Below are 21,412 nucleotides of genomic sequence, written 5' to 3' on the forward strand. Positions count from 1 at the left end.
ACCCCACACTAAGGCCACTGACACAATGATTCGGTGTAAACTAAAAGATGGAAAGCAAAATCCAATTACCGAAAGCAGAGATTAAGAATAATTAAGAATGGTGGCTCACACCTGTAACCCCAGAACTTTGGGATTACAAAGGCAGGAGGATGACTTGAGCTTAGGAGTTTGAGACCAGCCTGGATAAGCTAGTGAGACCCGATTTCTACAAAAAATTTAAAAATCAGCTGGGTGTGGTGGCACACATCTGTAGTCCCAACTATGTGGGAGGCTGAGGTGGGAGGATCACTTGAGCCCAGGAGGCTGAGGCTGCAGTGAGCTGTGATGGTGCCACTGCACTTCAGCCTGGGCAACAGTGCGAGACTCCATCTCAAAAAAAAAAAAAAGAATTCAAGAGAAAAGCTAAAGTGTGGCATACAGAAAAGAGCTCAGGCAAATGGAGGTTTCAATTCTGGTTCCCCTTTTCCTAGCCAACATGACCTTGGACAACCTACTTAGCCTATGAAATTTAATTTCCAGTTAGCTGTATAAGGGGGCTACAGGAACCAGTAACTCTTACCTTGCAGAGCAGCTGGCTTTGAAGGTTAGAAATAATGCGTAAGAAACACCTAGCAGATTAAATGGCACTCAAGAAATAGTTGCCACTTTAATAACTACTATCTATAATTCAACGTATAAATATATGTTTCAACAGAGTACTCTATATTAAGCTTAAGGTTTAATAAAGAATTTTGGCCAATCACACCTATAATTCCAGCACTTTGGGAGGCCAAGGCAGGAGGACTGCTTGAACCCAGGAGTTCCAAGATCAGCCTGGGCTGGGCAGCATAGTAACACCTTGTCTCTCCAAATAAAATATTAAAAATTAGCCAAGTGCGGTGGCACATGCCTGTGGTCCTGGTACTCAGGAGGCTGAGGCAGGAGGATCACGTAAGCCCAGGAGGTCAAGGCTGTAGGGAGCTGTGATCACACCATTGCACACTAGCCTGGGCAACAGAGTGAGTAGACCCTGCCTCAAGAAAAAAAAAAATTTAAAAATCTATTTTTTAAATGAAAAAATTATATAATTACATGAAGTGCACTGTTTTTTTTTTTTTTTCTTTTTTTTGCCACAGTTAAGGAAGTTTATGGGAAGTATGATAAATTATAAGCAGAAAATCAACAACTTCAAAAGAGCCATCATCCAAATCTATATGCAAAAGAGGTAGCAATTGTTACATGAGTTTTTAAATCTTTTAAATGGATTTACACAGATCTCCTACCTGAAGCTGAGCTTCACTCTTGGGATCCAGTGGTCTTCTATAAAGCAAATGCAGATAACCAGAGTCACGATTTCTTTCATTTTGTTCTCTGGCTTCCTCAACACCAGCAAAGCCCTCAAGTAAAGTTGTTTTCAGGCTACTTATATCTCCATGAAGCGACTAGAAAAGTACAATAATGTGTTGATACAAAAGTTGTTAAGCCCAAACCTTTTTGTTTGGATCAAGGAAGGTGGTGTTTCTCAAACACTGAACACAATGAACATATGAATATACTTAACTCATGTAAAAAAAAGAATTTAACTGTTTAGAAAGACACTAATGTTCTTTTTTGACATTTATTTTTCATCTCCATTAAAAAAATACATTCTAACGATTGAAAATGCAGAAAATACAAAAAGCATGGGCAGCAGCTCTAATACTACTATGTGAAGATAATTACTGCTAACACTCTAAAGAACTTTCCTCTTTCCAAACATGCTATTTAAGACCCGAACTCTGGAATCAGACAGTCTAAAGCAGAATCCTGGCACCACGACTTGATAAGTGGGTGACTTTTGACAAATTTACCTAAGCCTCAGTTTCCTGACTTGCAAAATAGAGACAGTAACAGTATGTATGACACAGCGAAGTTGTGGAGGATTCAGTGAGATAATACAAGTGATGTGTTTGGCACTAGTTCCTGGCACACAGTAATAAGTAGTAATAACAGTAATAATAATTAACACTATTAACACCAAACATTTAATATTTTCATACTGCATATGTCCTAAAATATCCTTTTTAAAAAATCTAACACTTTAAGACAGTAAAATTTCAAATATACCTAAATTAAATTAACAACTATAATAAACTTTATGGAGTGCATAGCATGTGTCAAAGGGGTAGAAACTCACTCCACCTTATGGATGAGAAAACCAAAAAAATAGAGTAACTAGGTTAACTTGCCCAAAGTCACATAATTTATTAAGTGCTGAAGGTAGGATCTGAACTCAGGGATTCTAGGCAAGCTACTTAGTCATGTTAAAAAAAACAACAACATTGGTGGTCCTTGAAGAAATAAAGTAAATACACCCATGGAGTATTAGGAGAAAAAAAAATTGTTAAATGCAGTTCAACTCAGGAAAAGTATCCATAAACACACACCTCTGTGGTCTCTTTAATCTCCAAAAGAAAGGTATGCAAGTCATCTGATTCTGTTCGCAGCATCTTCATTTCCTCAGAAGTGCCCACTTGGAAACAGGCTTTGGAAGTTCGGGCTTTTAACTCTTCCAACTCCTTCTGAAAGTGTGCAATCTGCAGAAGCCACAAGTGAGGAACTACTCAGTCTGAAGGACAAACAGTAATGTCACTGCTACTGTGCTTACTAACTGCTCAGACTGCTGGGATGGGTCATGCTTCAGTGCTAGAATGAACTAGTCATATAGGGGTTGGCACTCTGACCCATTCAAGTCTGTCAGCTACTTCCAGAAAAACATCCTCAGGAAGCAAATTTACCTCCTCCCCAATTCCAGCCATCACAGGATCTGAATCTTTCCACTGATGTCCCTGCTTTTCTGCAACAGCAGGCTGAAGTGACTTTGCCTGAAATGGAAGGCAAAAGGTTTAAAAATTGATCCTATACAAGCCATAGCTGCTTTTTTTTTTTTTTTTTTTGGCGGAGTCTGGCTCTGTCGCCCAGGCTGGAGTGCAGTGGCGCAATCTCGGCTCACTGCAAGCTCCGCCTCCTGGGTTCACACCATTCTCCTGCCTCAGCCTCCCAAGTAGCTGGGACTACAGGCACCCGCCACCATGCCCGGCTTTTTGTATTTTTTTTTTTTTTTTTAGTAGAGATGGGGTTTCACCGCGTTGGCCAGGATGGTCTCAATCTCCTGACCTCGTGATCCACCAGCCTCGGCCTCCCAAAGTGCTGGGATTACAGGCGTGAGCCCCCGCGCCCGGCCCAAGCCATAGCTTCTATACGCAATTATATCAGTGCCTATTATAGGGAGTGGTGCTCCTGTAACACAGCATTGTTTCTTCACTCATTCTAACGAACCCTTATTTATAGGATCTCTACTTTGTGTAAGGCAGGTTCTAGACAGCACAGATAGAGGTGAACAAGTAGATGAGGGCCCAATTCTCATGGAACTTACCTCCTACTGGGACACGCTAAATAATAAAATATAAACACATCTGATAATTTCAGTTGGAGAACAAACAGGAAAACATAAAGAGAATAAAAGAGGGCACTACTTCAGATGAGATGGCCAAGAAAGCCCTCACTGCGGGCTGCCATCTGAACTGAGGCTGCAAGCAGAAAGCAAGCTATGGGATCTGCAGGAAGCACCTGCCAGGCAGCAAGAAAGGGAAGTGCAGAGGTCTCAAGGCAGGAGAAACCTTGGCAAAGAAAAAAAGTAAACATGGGCTCTGTGAAGTCAGGGCAGACGCTGGAGAGGGCAGGGGTGGGGTCAGGAAGGCAGGCCAGGATAGGTCATGTAAGGTCACTACAGGGAGTCTGGGTTCTATTCTAAAGGTGCTGGAAAGCTACTACTGGTGTTTTAGGAGAGTTTAAATCTCCTTTATGATTTAAAAGATCTCTCTTGCTGCTATCTAGAGTGGGGATAGCAGAGACAGTAGTCGAGAGGTTAACAAGGTGAGAAGTGGCAACAGCTTGACACAGGATGCTAGCGGGGGACAGAGCTGTGGCCTTATGACATGTGACACAGCAGAGGGTGGAGCTGACAAGACCTCCTGCCAGCCTGGACTGGGGACAGGTACCGTTAAAGAGAGGGATCTAGGATGCTTTGGGGCTTGGGGCTTGTGCAAACATCTGGTTTGTTAGTGCTACTTATTCATTGGAAAAGGACTAGCCTCTACAGGAGACAGAAATCAAGAGTTCTGCTTTAAAGATGCTATAATTTGAAATGCCCTTTAGATTATTTGATACTTACAACGATTAACACTAAAGAGGTCTTAGACTGCATCAGCATTCATTAACAGCAAACATTTATCTGACAAACACTGTGTGTCATGCATCATGCCACAAGCGTGAACTGTGACCTGGGCACTTACTATGTACCCAGTACAGGTGTGTGTTAGGGTAGGAGAAGGGTTGGTTAGGGGGACACAGAAAGGAAAAGACATAACTCTTGTTCTCAGGGCACTCAAGTAATCACGTGGGAAACAGACATACAATTCTCTTTACATTACACCATAAAAATAAACTGAGATGACGGACTACAAATCTAAATATGAAAGATAAAATAATAAAGCTTTTAGAAAAACATCTTTTGACCTTGAAATAGAAAATGATTTCTAAAATAAAACATGAAAAACATTAATCATAAAAGAAGAAAAAACTGATATACTCGCCGGGCACGGAGGCTCACGCCTGTAATCCTAGCACTTTGGGAGGCCGAGGCAGGTGGATCACGAGGTCAGGAGATGGAGATCATCCTGGCTAACACCGTGAAGCCCCGTCTCTACTAAAAATACAAAAAATATTAGCCAGGCGTGGTAGCGGGCGCCTGTAGTCCCAGCTGCTCGGGAGGCTGAGGCAGGAGAATGGCATGAACCTGGGAGGCAGAGCTTGCAGTGAGCCGAGATGGCGCCACTGCACTCCAGCCTGGGCAACACAGCCAGACTCCATCTCAAAAATAAAAAATAAAATAAAATAAAATGATATACTCAACTGTATTAAAATGAAGAACGTGTATTCATCGAAGAGACCAAAAAGACAATGAATAGACAATTCACAGTGAGAACATATTTGCATTGTATGTGCATGTATGCGTGTGTATTCAAGGAACTAATTCTTAAAAATCAGAAGGAAAAAGCCAGGCAATCCAACAGAAAAATAGAATAAAGACATGAACAGATACAACATAAAAGAAAATATTCAAATGGCCAATAATCATATTTCAAAAAGCTCAATTTTGCTCATCATTAGAGAAATACAAATTAAAACCACAAAACAATACAACAAAAGATGAAAAATACCAAGAGTGGCAAGTATGTGGAGCAGCCAGAAATCTCATACACCCTAGGTGGGAATCTACTAATGAGGAATACATGCAGAGTCTATGATACAGCAATCTCACTCATAGGGATACACCCAAAAGAAACCTGTACATGTGTTCACTGAAGACATCACTGGAACAGTCAGAGCAGTACTACATACAATGGCTTAAACCTGGAAACTACTCAAGTGCCCATCAGAGTGGAACAAATACTTGTAATATAATCACACAATAAATTCCATACAACAATGACATGGATAAATCTCACAAACATAATGTTGAACAAAGCAGCCAGATATAAGAATACATAATGTACAATTCCACGTGATAGGAGGTACAGGCAGGCTAACCTCATCTATGCTATTGGAAATCAGGAAACCAGCTACTCTGGCAAGAGTAGTGATTAGAAGGGGACAGGTGAAAAAGAACTCTGGGGTTCTGGCCTCCGCCTCCCGGGTTCAAGTGATTCTCATGCCTCAGCCTCCCCAGGAGCTGGGACTACAAGTGCGCCCCACCCCGCCCAGCTAATTTTTGCATTTTTAGTAGAAACGGGGTTTCACCATGTTGACCAGGCTGGTCTCGAACTCCTGGCCTTAGGTGATCTGCCCGCCTTGGCCTCCCAAAGTGCTGGGATTACAATCGTGAGCCACCGTGCCTAGCCAGGTTCTTGTAAAATTCTCTTTCTTGATCTGGATGCTCGTTACCAAGGTATGTTCAGTTGGTGACAATTCACTGAGCTGTACAAGTATCATGTGTACTTTTTTCTATGTGTATTGTACACGAATAAAAAATTAAAATAGCTAAATGGCTTTTATGACTATACAAGTATTCAAACCTCGCACTTTGGTATTTACTATCACATAGTCCCAACTACTATGTCCAAGGTCTGAATTCTAAAACATGAAAATTTATTTTGTTCAAATGTATGCTTGGAGCAGTAAATTAATAAACACAAACATCACAAGCTGAATTTAAACACACCTGGGGAGAACCTGGCTTTGCTGCTGGAGGGGTTATCCTGGGCGACTTCTGTACCATTGAGGGCATAGGGCTTGGACTGCCCTGAGCAGGTCGTCCTGCTTGAAGAAGAAGTCAGTTAAAATATACAGCATTTATTACCTTTATTTCTCCTATCACAAATGTCCTTTCTCCAAATCTAAGAAATCAAGTTACACATTGCCCCTGGGCCCACTTTCATGATTTACTTTAAAGAGTGATGACCACCAGCTGCGCTAGCCTTTGTTCTAAGACAATGAAAAAAAAATTAAAATTTTAGGAGCCAGGTATGGTGGCTCAAACCTGTCATCCTAGCCTTTTGGGAGACTGAGGCAGGAGGACTGCTTGAGCCCAGGAGTTTGAGACCAGCCTGAGCAAGATGGCAAGACCCTGTCTCTATAAAAAATTTTAAATATTAGCCGATGGTGGTGGTACATGCCTGAGTTACTCGGGAGGCTGAGGTGGGAAGATCACTTGAGCCCAGGAGGTAGAGGCTGCAGTGATGTGCCTGGGTGACAGAGTGAGAGTGTCTCAATACAAATACAGTCACTGCAGGTACTCTCCTGTGCTTCTTTTTTTTTTTTTTTTCTCGCGACAGAGTCTCGCTCTGTAGCCCAAGCTGGAATGCAGTGGCACGATCTCAGCTCACTGCAATCTCCGCCTCCTAGTTTCAAGTGATTCTCCTGTCTCAGCCTCCCGAGTAGCTGGGATTATAGGCACCTGCCACCACACCTGGCTAATTTTTGTATTTTTAGTAGAGATGGGGTTTTGCCATGTTGGCCAGGCTGGTCTTGAACTCCTAACCTCTGGTGAGTCACCTGCCTCGGCCTCCCAAAGTGCTGGTATTACAGGCGTGAGCCACTGCACCCCACCAAACAATTATTTTGCCTGTGTTTCTTAAAGAACTGTTCTGTAACTGCTCTTCATGGAGGGCAGACTCCACATGAAAATAAATGCCCAAGAGCAAGACATGTTCTTTGAATCATTAAGTACACTTAGCTCCATAAGAAGTGTCAGAGAAAAGCATGGCAGCATTTAAGCCAGAGCAAATCTCCCAATTTAGAGTATGAAAATCACAGCACATTAATCATTAATGCATGATACAGGAAGCAAGAAAAAATAACCTTGTCCAACTATGTTAGTAGGACTCTTAACACTTAAAACTGTTAATCTGAGAAGGCAGGGCTGAGGTCTAAAGTTGTCTGCTTAAAATCATACCTGATGGTGAGGGCAAGACTGAGGACTTCAATGGCACGGAATTAGGTGATGCTGAGAGAGGCGTGGGATGGCTGAGTGGTCCAGAAGCAGCTGGCTTGGAGGCAGAAGAGAATGGCGGCATCGAGGGTGCGCTCTGGGAGCTACTAACAGGAGCAGAGGTAGCCGTGACAGTAAACCTGAAAAATGGCAGCCCCAAGGTCTCAGAAGAGCCTGCTAGAAGATTCTTTTACACTAGCATGAACAATGTCATAAAAAGATAACTTATAATCTTTTATGTTAACTTACAAAGATAACATACATTCTGCCTTCAGGAAACATAAATGTTTAGCTATTTCTTATAAAAGGTGAAAGCTGCAAGGAAATATTTCTCTTATTGTCTGTTTATTTAGGAATTAATTATTCAGGGGAAATATCAAGTACTTAACTTGAAGACAAAACTAAGTTTATCACAATATGAAATACCAAGTTGATCATGATATGCAATGCTATTGTTTCCAGCTGAGTTTTAAACATGAGGTGGGACACAATTATGCTCAGGACAGTTAGTACTTTCTCTTACCAAGGAAATTACTGAGAACTCCTTTTGAAAGTGAGCACCTTCTCTGGGGAGTGAAAAAGGAAGAGGAATGCAGGTCACTGTCTTTGGGATACTTATGGCCTAAAAGAAATATAAAGTCGGCTCCACCTAAAGAGCAAAAGTCTGTAGACAATCTAAACATCCAGCATTAGACGACTGGTCAGACAAACCGTGGTGCAGCCAGCAAAATGGAACACTATGTAACCCTTAGCATGAAGTGGATATGTGCCAGTTCAGTACTAACAGTAACTGTGGCGGCGGCACCACCACTACAGCAAAAACAGATAGGACAGGCAAGCAGGGAAAAAGCTGGTAGTACTTATATTTGGTGGTTATCTTGGGAGGGGTTACGAGATATAAGGGACTGCTTCCCTCAAAAAGCTTACATTCTAGTGGGGAGAAAAGAACAAGCAGATAAAAAAGTAAATAAATAAGAAATGAGTGAGCTGCAGGACCCAGATCTGGAGGAAACTGGATACCAACCTAAGAATTAGCAGTGAGCAGCCATGGGACTTCATAGGGACTGTCAAGCAGAAGAATCACCTAACGATTTACAGTGTCACAAGATGACTTTGTGGCTGTGTAGACAGCAGTTCAGAGTGAGTTAAGGGTAGACACGGGAGGAAAAAAGACAACAAGGGATTCATTTCCCTTCCAGGATGCATATTCTGGATTGCTTCTTTTTTTAAAATAATATTTCCAACATTTGTAATGTAAAAAAGCAAAACAAATTACCTGAATATAAATCCCTAGTAGTCAAAAAAATAAAATAAAATAAAATGCTAGCTAAGAGACACTTCTGGACTCTATCCACTGATGAAATGTCAGCTTTTTATGTTGGCTGAATTTCTGTCATTTGCAAGTATTACTCTGGGTAAAAAATTCTACTCAGTAACTCCTCTCACAGCGACTCTACTTCTAGCAAATAACATCTAATATTTCTACTCAACCCACAGAAGAATCAAACTTTAGAAGTGACTTACTTTTCACTCAGGTTGACTTTGACACCAGAGGTTGAGGGTGGGAAGGAGGGCTTCACTGCTATGTTTGGAGCAGACACACTTGGCACTGGTGTACTTTCCAGGGTAGGCTTAAAACCAGATGATCCAAAGGAGAATGAGGCAGCTGATGGACCTGTGGGAGACGCTGCAGGGGTGAGGGCTAGGGAGGCTTTAGAAGGGGGAACAAAAGAGAAGGTTGATGGGCCAGGGCTCGGGGCTGCTTTGGAGCTGTCAGAGCCACTGGAATATGAAGACAGCTCCCCAGTGACAGTAGCAGATGACTTCAAGGATGAAGAACCAAAGGAGAACACAGTGGGGGCTCCACCAGCAGGAAGCAAAGAAAAAGTGGCAATGGGAGCAGCAGGTGACGAAGGTGGCAGAGAGGCAGGGGCTGCAGCTGCAGAAGAATCCAGTTTCTGTGGGGCTTGAGAGGAGGTCGGGGTAGTGGGAGTACTTCCTGCAGTGACAAAAAAGGAAGGAAAATGTTAATACCGTAACAGTGAGGTTGACATAATAGAAAGAAAGTGGAAAAGAATTTGTGGTAGAATGAAGTCAGGAATGTTACCAGTTTAAGAAGCAAAAAGAACAGATAGGAACACAGTTAATATTGGAGTTTTCAGGTGGCATGAGATAAATGAAACTGAAGGAAAACTAAGAAAAGACATTAGAATAATTGGACTTCATGGACTTCTCAGTGCTACCACGGCACACAAAACAATTTAGTCACTGCAACATTTCATTAACAACTGGGAAAAAGTTTTAATTCAGACTTCCACCTTATTTCACTAAAAGTAATTCCAGATAAATACACATAGAAAGTCACACAAATACATGTATCTCAAAACAAAGGAGACAAATTGACAGATGTTAGGTCTCAGAATCTGACACCTTGATAAATTTAGAAGTGACCAAAAAAAAAAAAAAAAAAAAAAAAATCAAAGGGAGAAGGTTAAGATTTGTGTAAAAAATAGCTACTCAGGTATCATAACTAAATGGTAATGAACTAAAAAGATCCACAGCAAATGACAAATAAGATGTTTTCTATTTTTTAAAAGCTCATACAAATTGAGATTTTAAAATTTCAGAACTAATAAACAGGGAATCTAATTCACATAAACACATTTAATCTCTCTCATCAAAGACATATAAACAAGGTACATTTCTAATTTGTCCTCTAAATTATAAGAATGTAAATACATATAACCCCTTATGTTTGGATGGGTAAAACAAGCCTGAACCTTTTTATCACTGGTAGGTGACTAGTAAGTTTTTTAAAGAAAACATTTTGGCATTGTACAAAAAACCATAAAAAACAGACCCAGTAATTCCTCTTCTAAGAATAAAGCTTACAATAATAATGCAAAAAATGAAAAAGATATTTAATGCAATCCAAATGGTTAGGGGGGAAAAAAAAAAAGTCAATGGAAGGCTGGGTGCAATGGCTCATGCCTGTAATCCCAGAGCTTTGGGAGGGCAAAGCAGGAAGACCCTTTGAGTCCAGGAGTTTGAGCCCAGCCTGGGGAACAAAGTGAGACCCTGTTGCTACAAAAAATACAAAAAATCAGCCAGGTGTGATGGCTTGTGCCTATAGTCCCAGCTATCTGGGAGGCTGAGGTGGGAGGATCACTTGGACTTGGGAGGCAGAGGCTGCAGTGAGCCAAGATCCTGCCACTACACTCCAGCCTGTGCAACAGAGTGAGACCCCCGTCTCAAAAATGAATAAATTTTTTTTCTATTTTCAAAACTTTCCATAAGGTAAAAATATTAATCTTTAAATTAACCAACTAAATAAATAACAAAGGAATACTTTGTGTCAATATTTTCTATTTACATTAATAGTTAATAGAGCTTGGCTGTTCCAAATTAGCTAAGATGGCAATTTATCTTCATGGAAGACACTATGTCTAAAGCAATGTAATAATACTTAGGATACAAGTATGAAAATACCACTTTCTGAAAACAAAAATCCAAGTAAACTGTCACTTTGATGAAAGTATAATAATGCAAGCAAATCTATTCTGTTAATACTTCTTTATACAACAGATATGGAACCAGCAACAACTAACTTCTGTAAAGACACACATAGATGTTAAACACTTCCATGCATATTAGGTAAACTGACATGAAAAATATATACCAGACCCTAAAGAAATCATTAGCATTTTTTCCACTGAAAACGAACTGATTATTGGAAAACCATCATGCTACTACTACTTCTGATCAATACCGCATTCTTGGAACTGCAGTGTAGAAACAGGTGGAACCATAATGTCTTCTGAACCCATGGAGTAGGTGTTAGCTACACTTAGCTGACAGGACAGACACTCCCCCTGCAGGGGCTCTATTACACTCATCTGAACACAACTACTACCTCTGGACAAACTGTGAAGGAAGAGGGGAGTTTCTCTAGGAAAGGCTAACAGTAAAACTGGCCTCTGATTGTGCTCCAGTGTTGAATGCGCTAGTAGCAAACGCTCAGAAACAAACCTCGTCCCACAGGCTCCTAATCTCACAGGCTGCTCTGCTTATTACAGACACACCAGGCAGCTGGGTATAGGTAGTTCATGGTACCCTTATTCATGGCTGAATAAAGAGGAAAAAAAAACCCAACACAAAGAGTACACACTATGAATAACGGACTACCCTGATACAACACTCTGTAAGCCATCTGGTGTATCACTTGGGGTAGTGCTGCCAGTTGTTAGGGCCTAAGTATCTGAGTGGCTCTATTTGGGATATACAACTCACTGTGCACTGCGATGCAGTGAGAGAATATACCCCTAAGTATTGTTAACCTTATCCAAACCAACTGGTCATACATTTTTGCTTAGATAGGAAACTGGTCATCATAGAAGAAAAAAAATGTATTAGTTATGTACTCACAGAATTAAAAAAGAGAAATATTAGTCAAATTTGAATATATGAAACAATGATCTTTTTAAAAGTTTTATATTTTCTGGTCAGGCACAGTGTATCATGTCTATAATCCCAGCACTTTGGGAGGCTGAGGCAGGAGGAACACTTGAGTCCAGGTGTTTGAGACCAGCCTGGGCAACATAGTAAGATCCTATCTCTATAAAACATTTAGGAAGGCCGGGCGCGGTGGCTCAAGCCTGTAATCCCAGCACTTTGGGAGGCTGAGACGGGCGGATCACGAGGTCAGGAGATCGAGACCATCCTGGCTAACACGGTGAAACCCCGTCTCTACTAAAAATACAAAAAACTAGCCGGGCGAGGTGGCGGGCGCCTGCTGTAGTCCCAGCTACTCCGGAGGCTGAGGCAGGAGAATGGCGTAAAATCCGGGAGGCGGAGCTCGCAGTGAGCTGAGATCCGGCCACTGCACTCCAGCCCGGGCGAAAGAGCGAGACTCCGTCTCAAAAAAAAAATAAACAAAAATAAATAAAAAAATAAAACATTGAAAAAACAGCGGCATATGGTGGCACATGCTTGTAGTTCCAGCTGCTTGGGAGGCTTAGGTGGGACTGCCTGAGCCTGGGAGAGCAAGGCTACAGTGAGCTGTCATCATGCCACTGCACTGCAACCTAGGCAACAGAGTAAGACCCTGTCTCCACACACAAAAAAGTTTCTTTTCACAAGTGATACAAATGTCACTGTAAACATTTTTAAAATACAGACTAGTATTTATATGTGTGCACTCATTTTCATGGAGGACAGGTACCAAAGTGTTGACTGTGGCCATTGCTTGATGACTGATGGGCTTTAAGTGATTACGATTTTGTATGCTCTCATTTTCCTCCAATAAACATCTATTACTTAAATAATGTTTCCAAAAGGAGAAAAAAAACCTCAAGAAAATATAAACAACAAAAATACCCATGTTCCCTTCACCTAGAAATAACCACCATTTAGATTTTAAATTCATCTTCAAGTTTTTTTTCTATGTATGTTTTTTTCTCATACAAAAAGGAACACAGAATATAGGGTTTTTTTTTTCTTTTTGTGATGTATTCCACTCACTCCTTCCCAGTCAATAAATATAACATTTATAATTGTTACATGGCATTTCACTGTAAGACTATACAATCATTTCTTTAACCAACCCCCATGATTAAGCACAATGTCTTTTGGATGCACATCACATAACACAGAGTCTTAGAATACTATTGGTAAACGACTGGATGCAAACCATCTGGTTGACCTTCCTTCATCTCTGAAGTAAAGTAATGGCTGCAGAATAAAGCTTGAGGGTAGGGAAAGGCAAACATGTGCATGCACGTTCAAAAAAGATTAGCGTGTGCCTTCCTAAGACAGCCGAGCCTGGTAAAGATAATCACTATGTGTCTTCACACCATGTTGGTTCTTGGAAATACTCTTGTGCAAGTCCCATGGTATTCCCTTATTGATAAAGCACGCAGAGGCACATACCTGGTGACTTGGGCTGTCGCTCTCCTTCCAGTGAAAGTCGCTCCGGTGTTTTGATGAGAGACTTAACCCCAGGATTTTGATTAATCATATAAAATGGACAAAGCACACCATCTGTTGAAAGTAACATGAGAACTGGAGTAGGAGGAAGAGTCTTTTCATCATCTGTTAAAAAAGAAAACAAAAGCAATAAAAGAACCAAGTCAATTTAAGGGCCTGAGGCCGGAAGGCAAAGACTGCCCTCAACATGAAGAGGGTTTAAGGGACTCATCTGAATAGCAGCTCAAGTTAGTTTGTTCTGATTTTAGACCTGAACAGTCTTCCATGCACCAGCTAAAGAGAGCTCCTGCCGCTATCAGATCACCACCATCCTGCTGGGCCCTGCCTAGAAGCTCCATCAGTCCCCCAGTAGCTCTGACTCTCCCAAAGGTCCCTCAGTTTTTACAAGTGTCTCAGTGTTCAGGAAGTAGGCTTGGCATTCCCCTGACCAAGACAAGAGTATCTAGGAAGTACTTGGGTCATTAGAAAAATGAGACTAGACTCTTTGGAATGGACAGGACACAGAAAGATGAGTCAAACTACTTAATCCTCATTCACAGTTGAATGACAAGTATGTATTTTATCAATTAAGGTTTCAAGAGAATCAGAGCAAATGAGCTAATCAGAACAAATACTCCTGCCTAACCAGGGAAAGAACAAGCAACTTAATGGTGCCTGATGGGGACACCTCTCTAAACTTAAGTACCAGATGGCAAAGACTGTTTCTTTTGTGGCACTTTTACATTTCAATGACTACAGCATAGCCAAGCTACTGCGGGGAAGATCTATTCAAAACACATATCCGGGCCCTGTTTGGAAACCATGGGCCTGAGGTCTCTATTTTCTAATCCTTGCCTTCAAACCAAGTACTTTGGTATGTGCAGTACCAGATTCGGGTATTGCTTCTTTGGGAGGTCACCAGGGAATTGGACTGGACAAAGAAACCAAGCCATAAAATCCTGGCTTGTTCTATATTTCAACCAGATTCTAAGTATACCCAGACACGTGCAAGTGTGCAAACATACACCCACACACACACACAGTGTCTGGCCTTGGTCTCATCAATGAATATCCATTCAAATCAGTTCAGTGTTGTCACAATACAGCCTGTATCACTCTTCAGGTAGAAATGTGCTGCCAGAAGCTACAAGTGCCCAGCAGAGTAGACTCTGTCAGTAACATTTAACTGGTGTTTCAATATTAACCCTAACTAGAAAGAAGACTATTTCTGCACTAATTACCAGGCTACACTTACTGATGGTGATTTCCACTTGGTTCGTATAGTCTACGGCAACTCCCATGGGCAAGGAGTCATCACTCTTGTCTGTCACGGGCAATTCGGCTCGACTAGAATCCTCCAGTAGCCAAGATTCCCAATTAATCTAAAAAAAAAAAAAAACAAAAGAAGAAAATGCCACGGTGGTTAGAGCTTTGCATTGGGTCCTCCTAGCATTGTTCAAATAGGAGAGAACAGAGATGCCTCACTTGGTTTAGATGTATGTGTTGACTAGGAAGGAGGCTCTGAAATCTGGGAAGATGGTCTAAAAGCCAGAAGTACCCCCAACAAATGGGAAGTTAATTTTCCAAATCGAACCCCTCTCTATCTGTTCCTGGTGTACCAAGCCCCTGCCTTGTGAATAATCACTATCATGAACACTTTCTGAGGTGTGTTCTATGACAACTAGGTAGACTGCTGACCATGAGGGATAAATCCAACCGCTGCAGTCAGCCAGTCAATACCTGCTCCTAGACATTTTGGATTGGGACCAGGAACTCCAGTCATCTCTACTGGAGTCTTTCACAGAGACGCATGTAAGGCTGGCCTGTGCTCAGATGCCCTGTGCGCAATCGTCTACAGAGATAGAGATAACCTTAGTTCTTCTCTTTCCAGTTCTTGGTGCCAGTTCCTCAGACTGGTCAGCTTTCCTGTCCCTACAGTCCTTGAGAAACTACTAAGTCTTTCTAGTAAACTCCCTTTTTGCTTAAGTTTGCTTGGATAGGCTCTGTCCCTTCCAACAAATGACTCTTGGTTTTTAAAATCACTAACAGTTTGCCTAACTTTCAGTGTTGACCAGACTGGGAAGCATGAATCACAGGGGAAGAGTGCTTAATGACTAACAAAGAAAAACAGGCTGGATGCAGTGGCTCACGCCTGTAATCCCAGCACTTTGGGAGGCTGAGGCAGGTGGATCACCTGGGGTCAGGAGTTTGATTTTTTGTTTTGTTTTGTTTTGTTTTTGGAGGGGGGACGGAGTCTCGCTCTGTCACCCAGACTGGAGTGCACTGGCGCAATCTCGGCTAACTGCAAGCTCCGCCTCCTGGGTTCACGCCATTCTCCTGCCTCAGCCTCCCGAGTAGCTGGGACTACAGGCACCCGCCACCATGCCCGGCTAATTTTTTGTATTTCTAGTAGAGACGGGGTTTCACCGTGTTAGCCAGGGTGGTCTCGATCTCCTGACCTCATGATCCGCCCGCCTCGGCCTCCCAAAGTGCTGGGATTACAGGCGTGAGCCACTGCGCCCGGCCTGGGTCAGGGGTTTGAAACCAGCCTGGCCAACATGGTGAAACTCCATCTCTAGTAAAAACACAAAATTAGCTGGGCGTGGTGGTGCGCAATTGTGGTCCTAGCTACTTGGGAGGCTGAGGCAGAAGAATCACTTGAACCCGGGAAGCAGAGGTTGCAGTGGGCTGAGATCACACCACTGCACTCCAGCCTGGGTTACAGAGTGAGAAAAGAGAAGAAAAGAGAAGAGAAGAGAAGAGAGGAGAGGAGAGAGGAGAGAGGAGACAGGAGAGAGGAGAGAGGGGAGGAGAAGAGAGGAGAGGAGAAGAGAGGAAAAGAGAGGAGAGGAGAGGAGAGGAGAGAGAAAGGAAAAGGAAGGAAAGAGAAAGAAGAGAGAGTGAAAGCAAAAAAGAAAGAGAAAGAAAGAAAGGGAAAGCAAGCAAGCAGTTCAGGAAAGAGAATGAAATCACACTACATGACTTAGCTATGGAGCAGGTAACAGACACATTCACATTAAACAAAACAATCTCAACTTTTAAAAACAATCTACAGTTAAGATAAAGACGACTTAATCATTGTAGGGCAGAATGCAGTTTTACAAAAGAGAAGACACAGATGACAACTGGAAGGATACCAAGGGAAAGGGTGGGAGCGCTAAGACATTCCTCTCACAAAGTGGAATATCAAGAGTTACCACCAGGCCGGGTGCCGTGGCTCACGCCTGTAATCCCAGCACTTTGGGAGGCCAAGACGGGCAGATCACTTGAGGTCAGGAGCTTGAGACCAGCCTGGCCAAAAAAGCAAAATTCCATCTCTACTAAAAAATACAAAAATTAGCCAGGCATGTTGACGCAGGCCTGCAGTCCCAGCAACTTAGGAGGCTGAGGCATGAGAATCACTTGAACCAGGGAGGAGGAGGTTGCAGTGGCACCACTGCACTGGATGACAAAGTGAGACTTGGCCTCAAAAAATAAAAATAAATAAATAAATAAATAAATAAATAAATAAATAATGATACCACCAGAAAGAAAGGTAAAAAACACCAATTAAAGTTACAAAGGTTCACCAAGATAAGAAATTAAAACAATGCTGTAACTCTTGAGAGGAAGGAGGGGACTGGGGGCCATATGTGAGCTAGATCATCATTTGCCATACAGCCAGTAAGGTCTAAAACTAATAACCAATTACTAGTCATAAAGCAGATTCTTCTTTAGGGGTGAGGTGGCAGCATTATAAGAAAATGTTTACAAACTAAAAACGGTCCCCTCCAGAAAGCAAACAGGTAGGGCAGGGGTGATTCTTTTCTTATAAGCCCTTTTCCACAATTTACTTTTAAAAAACATGAACATAAATTATTTTGATAGAAAGTAAAAATAAAACTGTATTTTTAATATGTGAACATATGAAATACTTGTGCTAACAGGAAATTCTTACTGAAGTCAATCTAAGACAGTTCTAGAGCAGCAAATCAGACGGCTGAACTCTGGCCTCATCCAAAGGCAGCCACCCCTAGACAATGAGAGCCATGCCCCTCCTAATGGGCCACCTGGCCACCCAGAAAGTGACAGATAAATACCAATGGTTGAAGAGGCACAAAGTGCCTATGCATGGGTGGAGCACAAAGTCATATGGGGAGGAGAAGCACTTGTTTCTTATTTACAAGGGTGCACTAAAGATTTTTAAGCTCAAGGCAGTTTTAAAAAGAAGATTCCCCTTCTTTTGTTGTGCCCTTTCTGTAGTCAGTCATTCTGCATAATCTACAAGTGGATAGCGCACCACCACTACCTGGGCCCACCGTGTCCCTGCAAGAAAGACAACGTGAAAGAAGGTTCTTTTTTTTTTTTTTTTTTTTTTTGAGACCAGGTCTCGCTTTATCGCCAGGCTGGAGTGCAGGGGCCGGATCTCAGCTTTCACTGCTAGCTCTGCCTTCGCGTTTACGCCATTCTCCGGCCTCAGCCTCCGGAGTAGCTGGGACTACAGGCGCCCCGCCACCACGCCCGGCTAGTTTTTTTTGTTTTTTTTTTTTTTTTAGTAGAGATGGGGTTTCACCGTGTTAGCAGGATGGTCTCGATCTCCTGACCTCGGATCCACCCGTCTGCCTCCCAAAGTGCTGGGATTACAGGCTTGAGCCACCGCGCCTGGCCAAAAGAAGGTTCTTATATGCAAAGGTGCTTTGCGCTTTCTGACAGTTTTTCAAAGTCAAACAGAAGGTATTTCTGGTGAGTCATCTGCATGTTTTTCTTTCATAATTGAGGATGGATTATTGTTAAATTGTATAGAAGGAGTAGGTTCAAGTAACAGGAAGAAAACAAAAATGACAAAACAGGACAAGGCAGAAAAAGCCTCCTATGCATCGGGCATACTCCAGTTGGAGGTTAACTGCATAGCATGTTTTCACAGACCAGGGATGGATCCTAAAAGAACAGAAGTGAAAGAAGTATTAAGTGTGACACCCGTGTTTCTCCATGCAATAGCCAAGCCATTTGGCCAAGGCACTCAGTCACTGAAGCTTTGCTGTCATGCAGAAACTTGATAAAACAGATGAGACAATGTACACCTTAACCACACACAAAAAAGAAAGTACCACAAAAATGACAAAAAAGATTTACCTGATCACTTTGTCGAGCAAGGATACTAACTTCTGTTGAAGCCGCAGATGCTGCCAGCACTAAATCCCTTAAAGAATAAAACCAGAGACCATTACATTCAAATATAGCAATAGTTCTCTAACTTGGGTCTGCAGGTAACATCTGTGAGGGCTGCCTCCACATGTCGAGGAGAGAGTAAGGTTTTCTATCTAGTTGAATAAAGGTGGGAAGATTCTAGATATAAAGCTGAACTTTCTAGTTTCTGTGAGAAAGCCCTGTGGAATCAGCTCACTGCCTACCTACAGGAAGACAAAGGAAAGACACAACAGAATCAAGTCAGAGTTCACAATCAATATGCCACCCAAAGGCAGAATAATGTAGCTAGAGGGATGGAAGCTTTGCTTTGAGTAATCTCCATTCCAATGGGCAACTCTGCTCTCAGAAGGAAACTTTTAATATATTCCTTGAGTATCAGTATTTTCATAAATCATCACTAGGGGTTAATGAGAAAATTAGATTTTTGAAATTAGTATGTATTTAATATAAATAACTCTAGATTGGGGAAAAAGAAATAATAGACATTATCAAGAATAAGCTGAAAATACGTTCAAGGTATCTCAGCCTCCATTTTCCTCTATAATAGAAAAGATTTCAGGCTGGGTGCTGTAGCTCACACCTGTAATCTCAGTACTTTAGGAAGCCAGCCTGAGTAACATAACAAGATCCCATCTCTACCAAAAAACAAACAAACAAACAAACAAACAAAAACTTTAAAACTAAGTCAGGTGTGGTGGCATGTGCCTGTAGTCCCATCTGGGAGGCTGAGGTGAAAGGATCACTTGAGCCTGGGAGTTCCAGGCTTCTGTGAGCTACAATCGTGCCACTGTACTCCAGCCTGGGTAATGGAGTGAGACCCTGCCAATCCATCAATCCTTCAATCAATCAATCAATCAATCAGAAAAGATTTCAGGGCCGGGCGCGGTGGCTCAAGCCTGTAATCCCAGCACTTTGGGAGGCCGAGANAAAAAAAAAAAGAAAAGAAAAGATTTCAACACGGGACAAGGTGACTCAGGTGTGATCTTCCAGTGAGAGCAGGAATGCCCTGTCCAGACTCTCTGCTCACCATTCCTCAATGTAACTGAGGTAGTAATGATGCTGTCTCTCCGTGCAGCTGCCGTAACAGGGCTCCATAAAGTTCACAAATATCTCTGGGTGTTTTTCTTCTTTTTTCTACAATGAACAAAGCAAGAAAAAAATTATGTGCAATTTTTCTCGGATCCTACAGTAAAAGAATCTCAAATGATAAATCATTTAAAGTTGTATGAGAATATTCACTCAAAGTCTAAGTCCAGATATACGGACATGGTATAAAGTCTAAGCCCAGATATACAGCACTTAGTACAAGGAGTACAAACATTGGCCATCAAGCGAACTGCATTTAAACTCTGTTCTGCAACTTTCTGTCCATGACAGATGCAGATTTTTCAACATTCCTGATACTTAGTGTTCTCATGCGTATACTAGATCTCCTAAGCCTACTTCAGAGGCTACTGTAAGTGTAAAATGAAATGATACATATAAAACTTCCAGCCCAGTACGTGAAACATAAGTAGAAGTTAATAAATACTAGTGTTAATATTATCCCCTAGAATAGAAAAAACCTCTAATCTTAAAAGAAGGCATCTAGACAAACATTTTAAAATTCAACCTTATTAGAAACCCAAGAGTTAAAACAAGACATCTTTTTCAAATTATCAAATTGGCCTCCCTTGACACCCAATCTCAAACACATACCAGTCATCATCTATCCCTAACACAGCTTTATTTTCTCCATCACTCTTATCAGTCCTTGATCTCACACTTAGTATTGACTATCCCATTAGAATGTAAGACCAGCCAGGTGTAGTGGCTCAGACCTATAATCCTAGCGCTTTGAGAGATCGAGGTGGGAGAACTGCTGAAAGCCAGGAGTTTGAGACCAGTGTGGGCAACAAAGCAAGACCCCACCTCTACGAAAAATTTAAAAACAGCTGAGTGTGTTGGTGCATGCCTGTGGTCCCAGCTACTCGGGAGGCTGAGGCAGGAGGATGAGTTAAGCCCAAGAATTTGAGGCTGTAGTGAGCTGTGATCCCACCACCACACTCCAGCCTGGGCAACAGAGTGAGACTCTGTCTCTAAAAAGTAAGTAAAAATTATCAACAACAACAAATTTAAAACCATTAAAAGCAAGGCCATCACCTTGATCACTGCTATATACTCAGCTTTAAAGCAGTGCCTAGCATACTGTTGGCATTAAAAATTCGAGAGCAAATGAAATAATTTTAAAATCAAGATACTGTCCTGCTCTTCTAAAATTTCTTTATCGAGTTAACAAAGACCCATAGTTTATAACTTAAGCAAAATCATTTTTTTTTTAACTTCATACCAAAACAATAGAACACGCTGTGGACACTCCAATTTTGGACTCCAGGCCCATGGTACAGCATGGAAACCTTATACCTGAAGTTGCATAATCACCGCCAGTAAGTAAAAGAACCTGAAATCAGGCCAGGTGCGGTGATGCACACCTGTAATCCCAGCACTTTGGGAGGCCTGGGTGGGCAGAACACTTGAGCTTAGGAGTTCAAGACCAGCCTGGGCAACATGGCGAAACCCCATCTCCACCAAAAAAAAAAAAAAAAAAATACAAAAATTAGCCAGGCATAGTGGTGTGCACCTGTAGTACCAGCTACTCAGAAGGCTAAGGTGGGAGGATCACCTGAGTCCAGGAGGTCCAGGCTTCAGTGCGGTGAGATCACATCACTGCACTCCAGTCTGGGTGACACAGTGAGATCTTGTCTCAAAAAA

The 21,412-nt window shown here is 42.0% G+C and overlaps 1 protein-coding gene across 1 annotated transcript in view; it reads right to left on the bottom strand.

Moving 5' to 3' along the window:
- NUP214 (nucleoporin 214) overlaps positions 1-21,412 on the bottom strand; it is a 112,203-nt gene that overhangs the window by 81,366 nt on the left and 9,425 nt on the right. The window contains exons 8-17 of the mRNA XM_017849892.1: positions 19,689-19,795; positions 18,587-18,653; positions 14,730-14,856; positions 13,439-13,600; positions 9,035-9,509; positions 7,475-7,650; positions 6,242-6,336; positions 2,757-2,843; positions 2,406-2,555; positions 1,263-1,421 (exon numbers count right to left, since the gene is read on the bottom strand). Of these exons, the coding sequence (XP_017705381.1) occupies positions 1,263-1,421; positions 2,406-2,555; positions 2,757-2,843; positions 6,242-6,336; positions 7,475-7,650; positions 9,035-9,509; positions 13,439-13,600; positions 14,730-14,856; positions 18,587-18,653; positions 19,689-19,795 (1,605 nt within the window). The remainder of the gene's footprint in view (positions 1-1,262; positions 1,422-2,405; positions 2,556-2,756; positions 2,844-6,241; positions 6,337-7,474; positions 7,651-9,034; positions 9,510-13,438; positions 13,601-14,729; positions 14,857-18,586; positions 18,654-19,688; positions 19,796-21,412) is intronic.

The sequence above is a fragment of the Rhinopithecus bieti genome, unplaced genomic scaffold (assembly GCF_001698545.2).
Source record: "Rhinopithecus bieti isolate Rb0 unplaced genomic scaffold, ASM169854v2 scaffold_31823, whole genome shotgun sequence".
NCBI classification, from domain to species: Eukaryota; Metazoa; Chordata; class Mammalia; order Primates; family Cercopithecidae; genus Rhinopithecus; species Rhinopithecus bieti.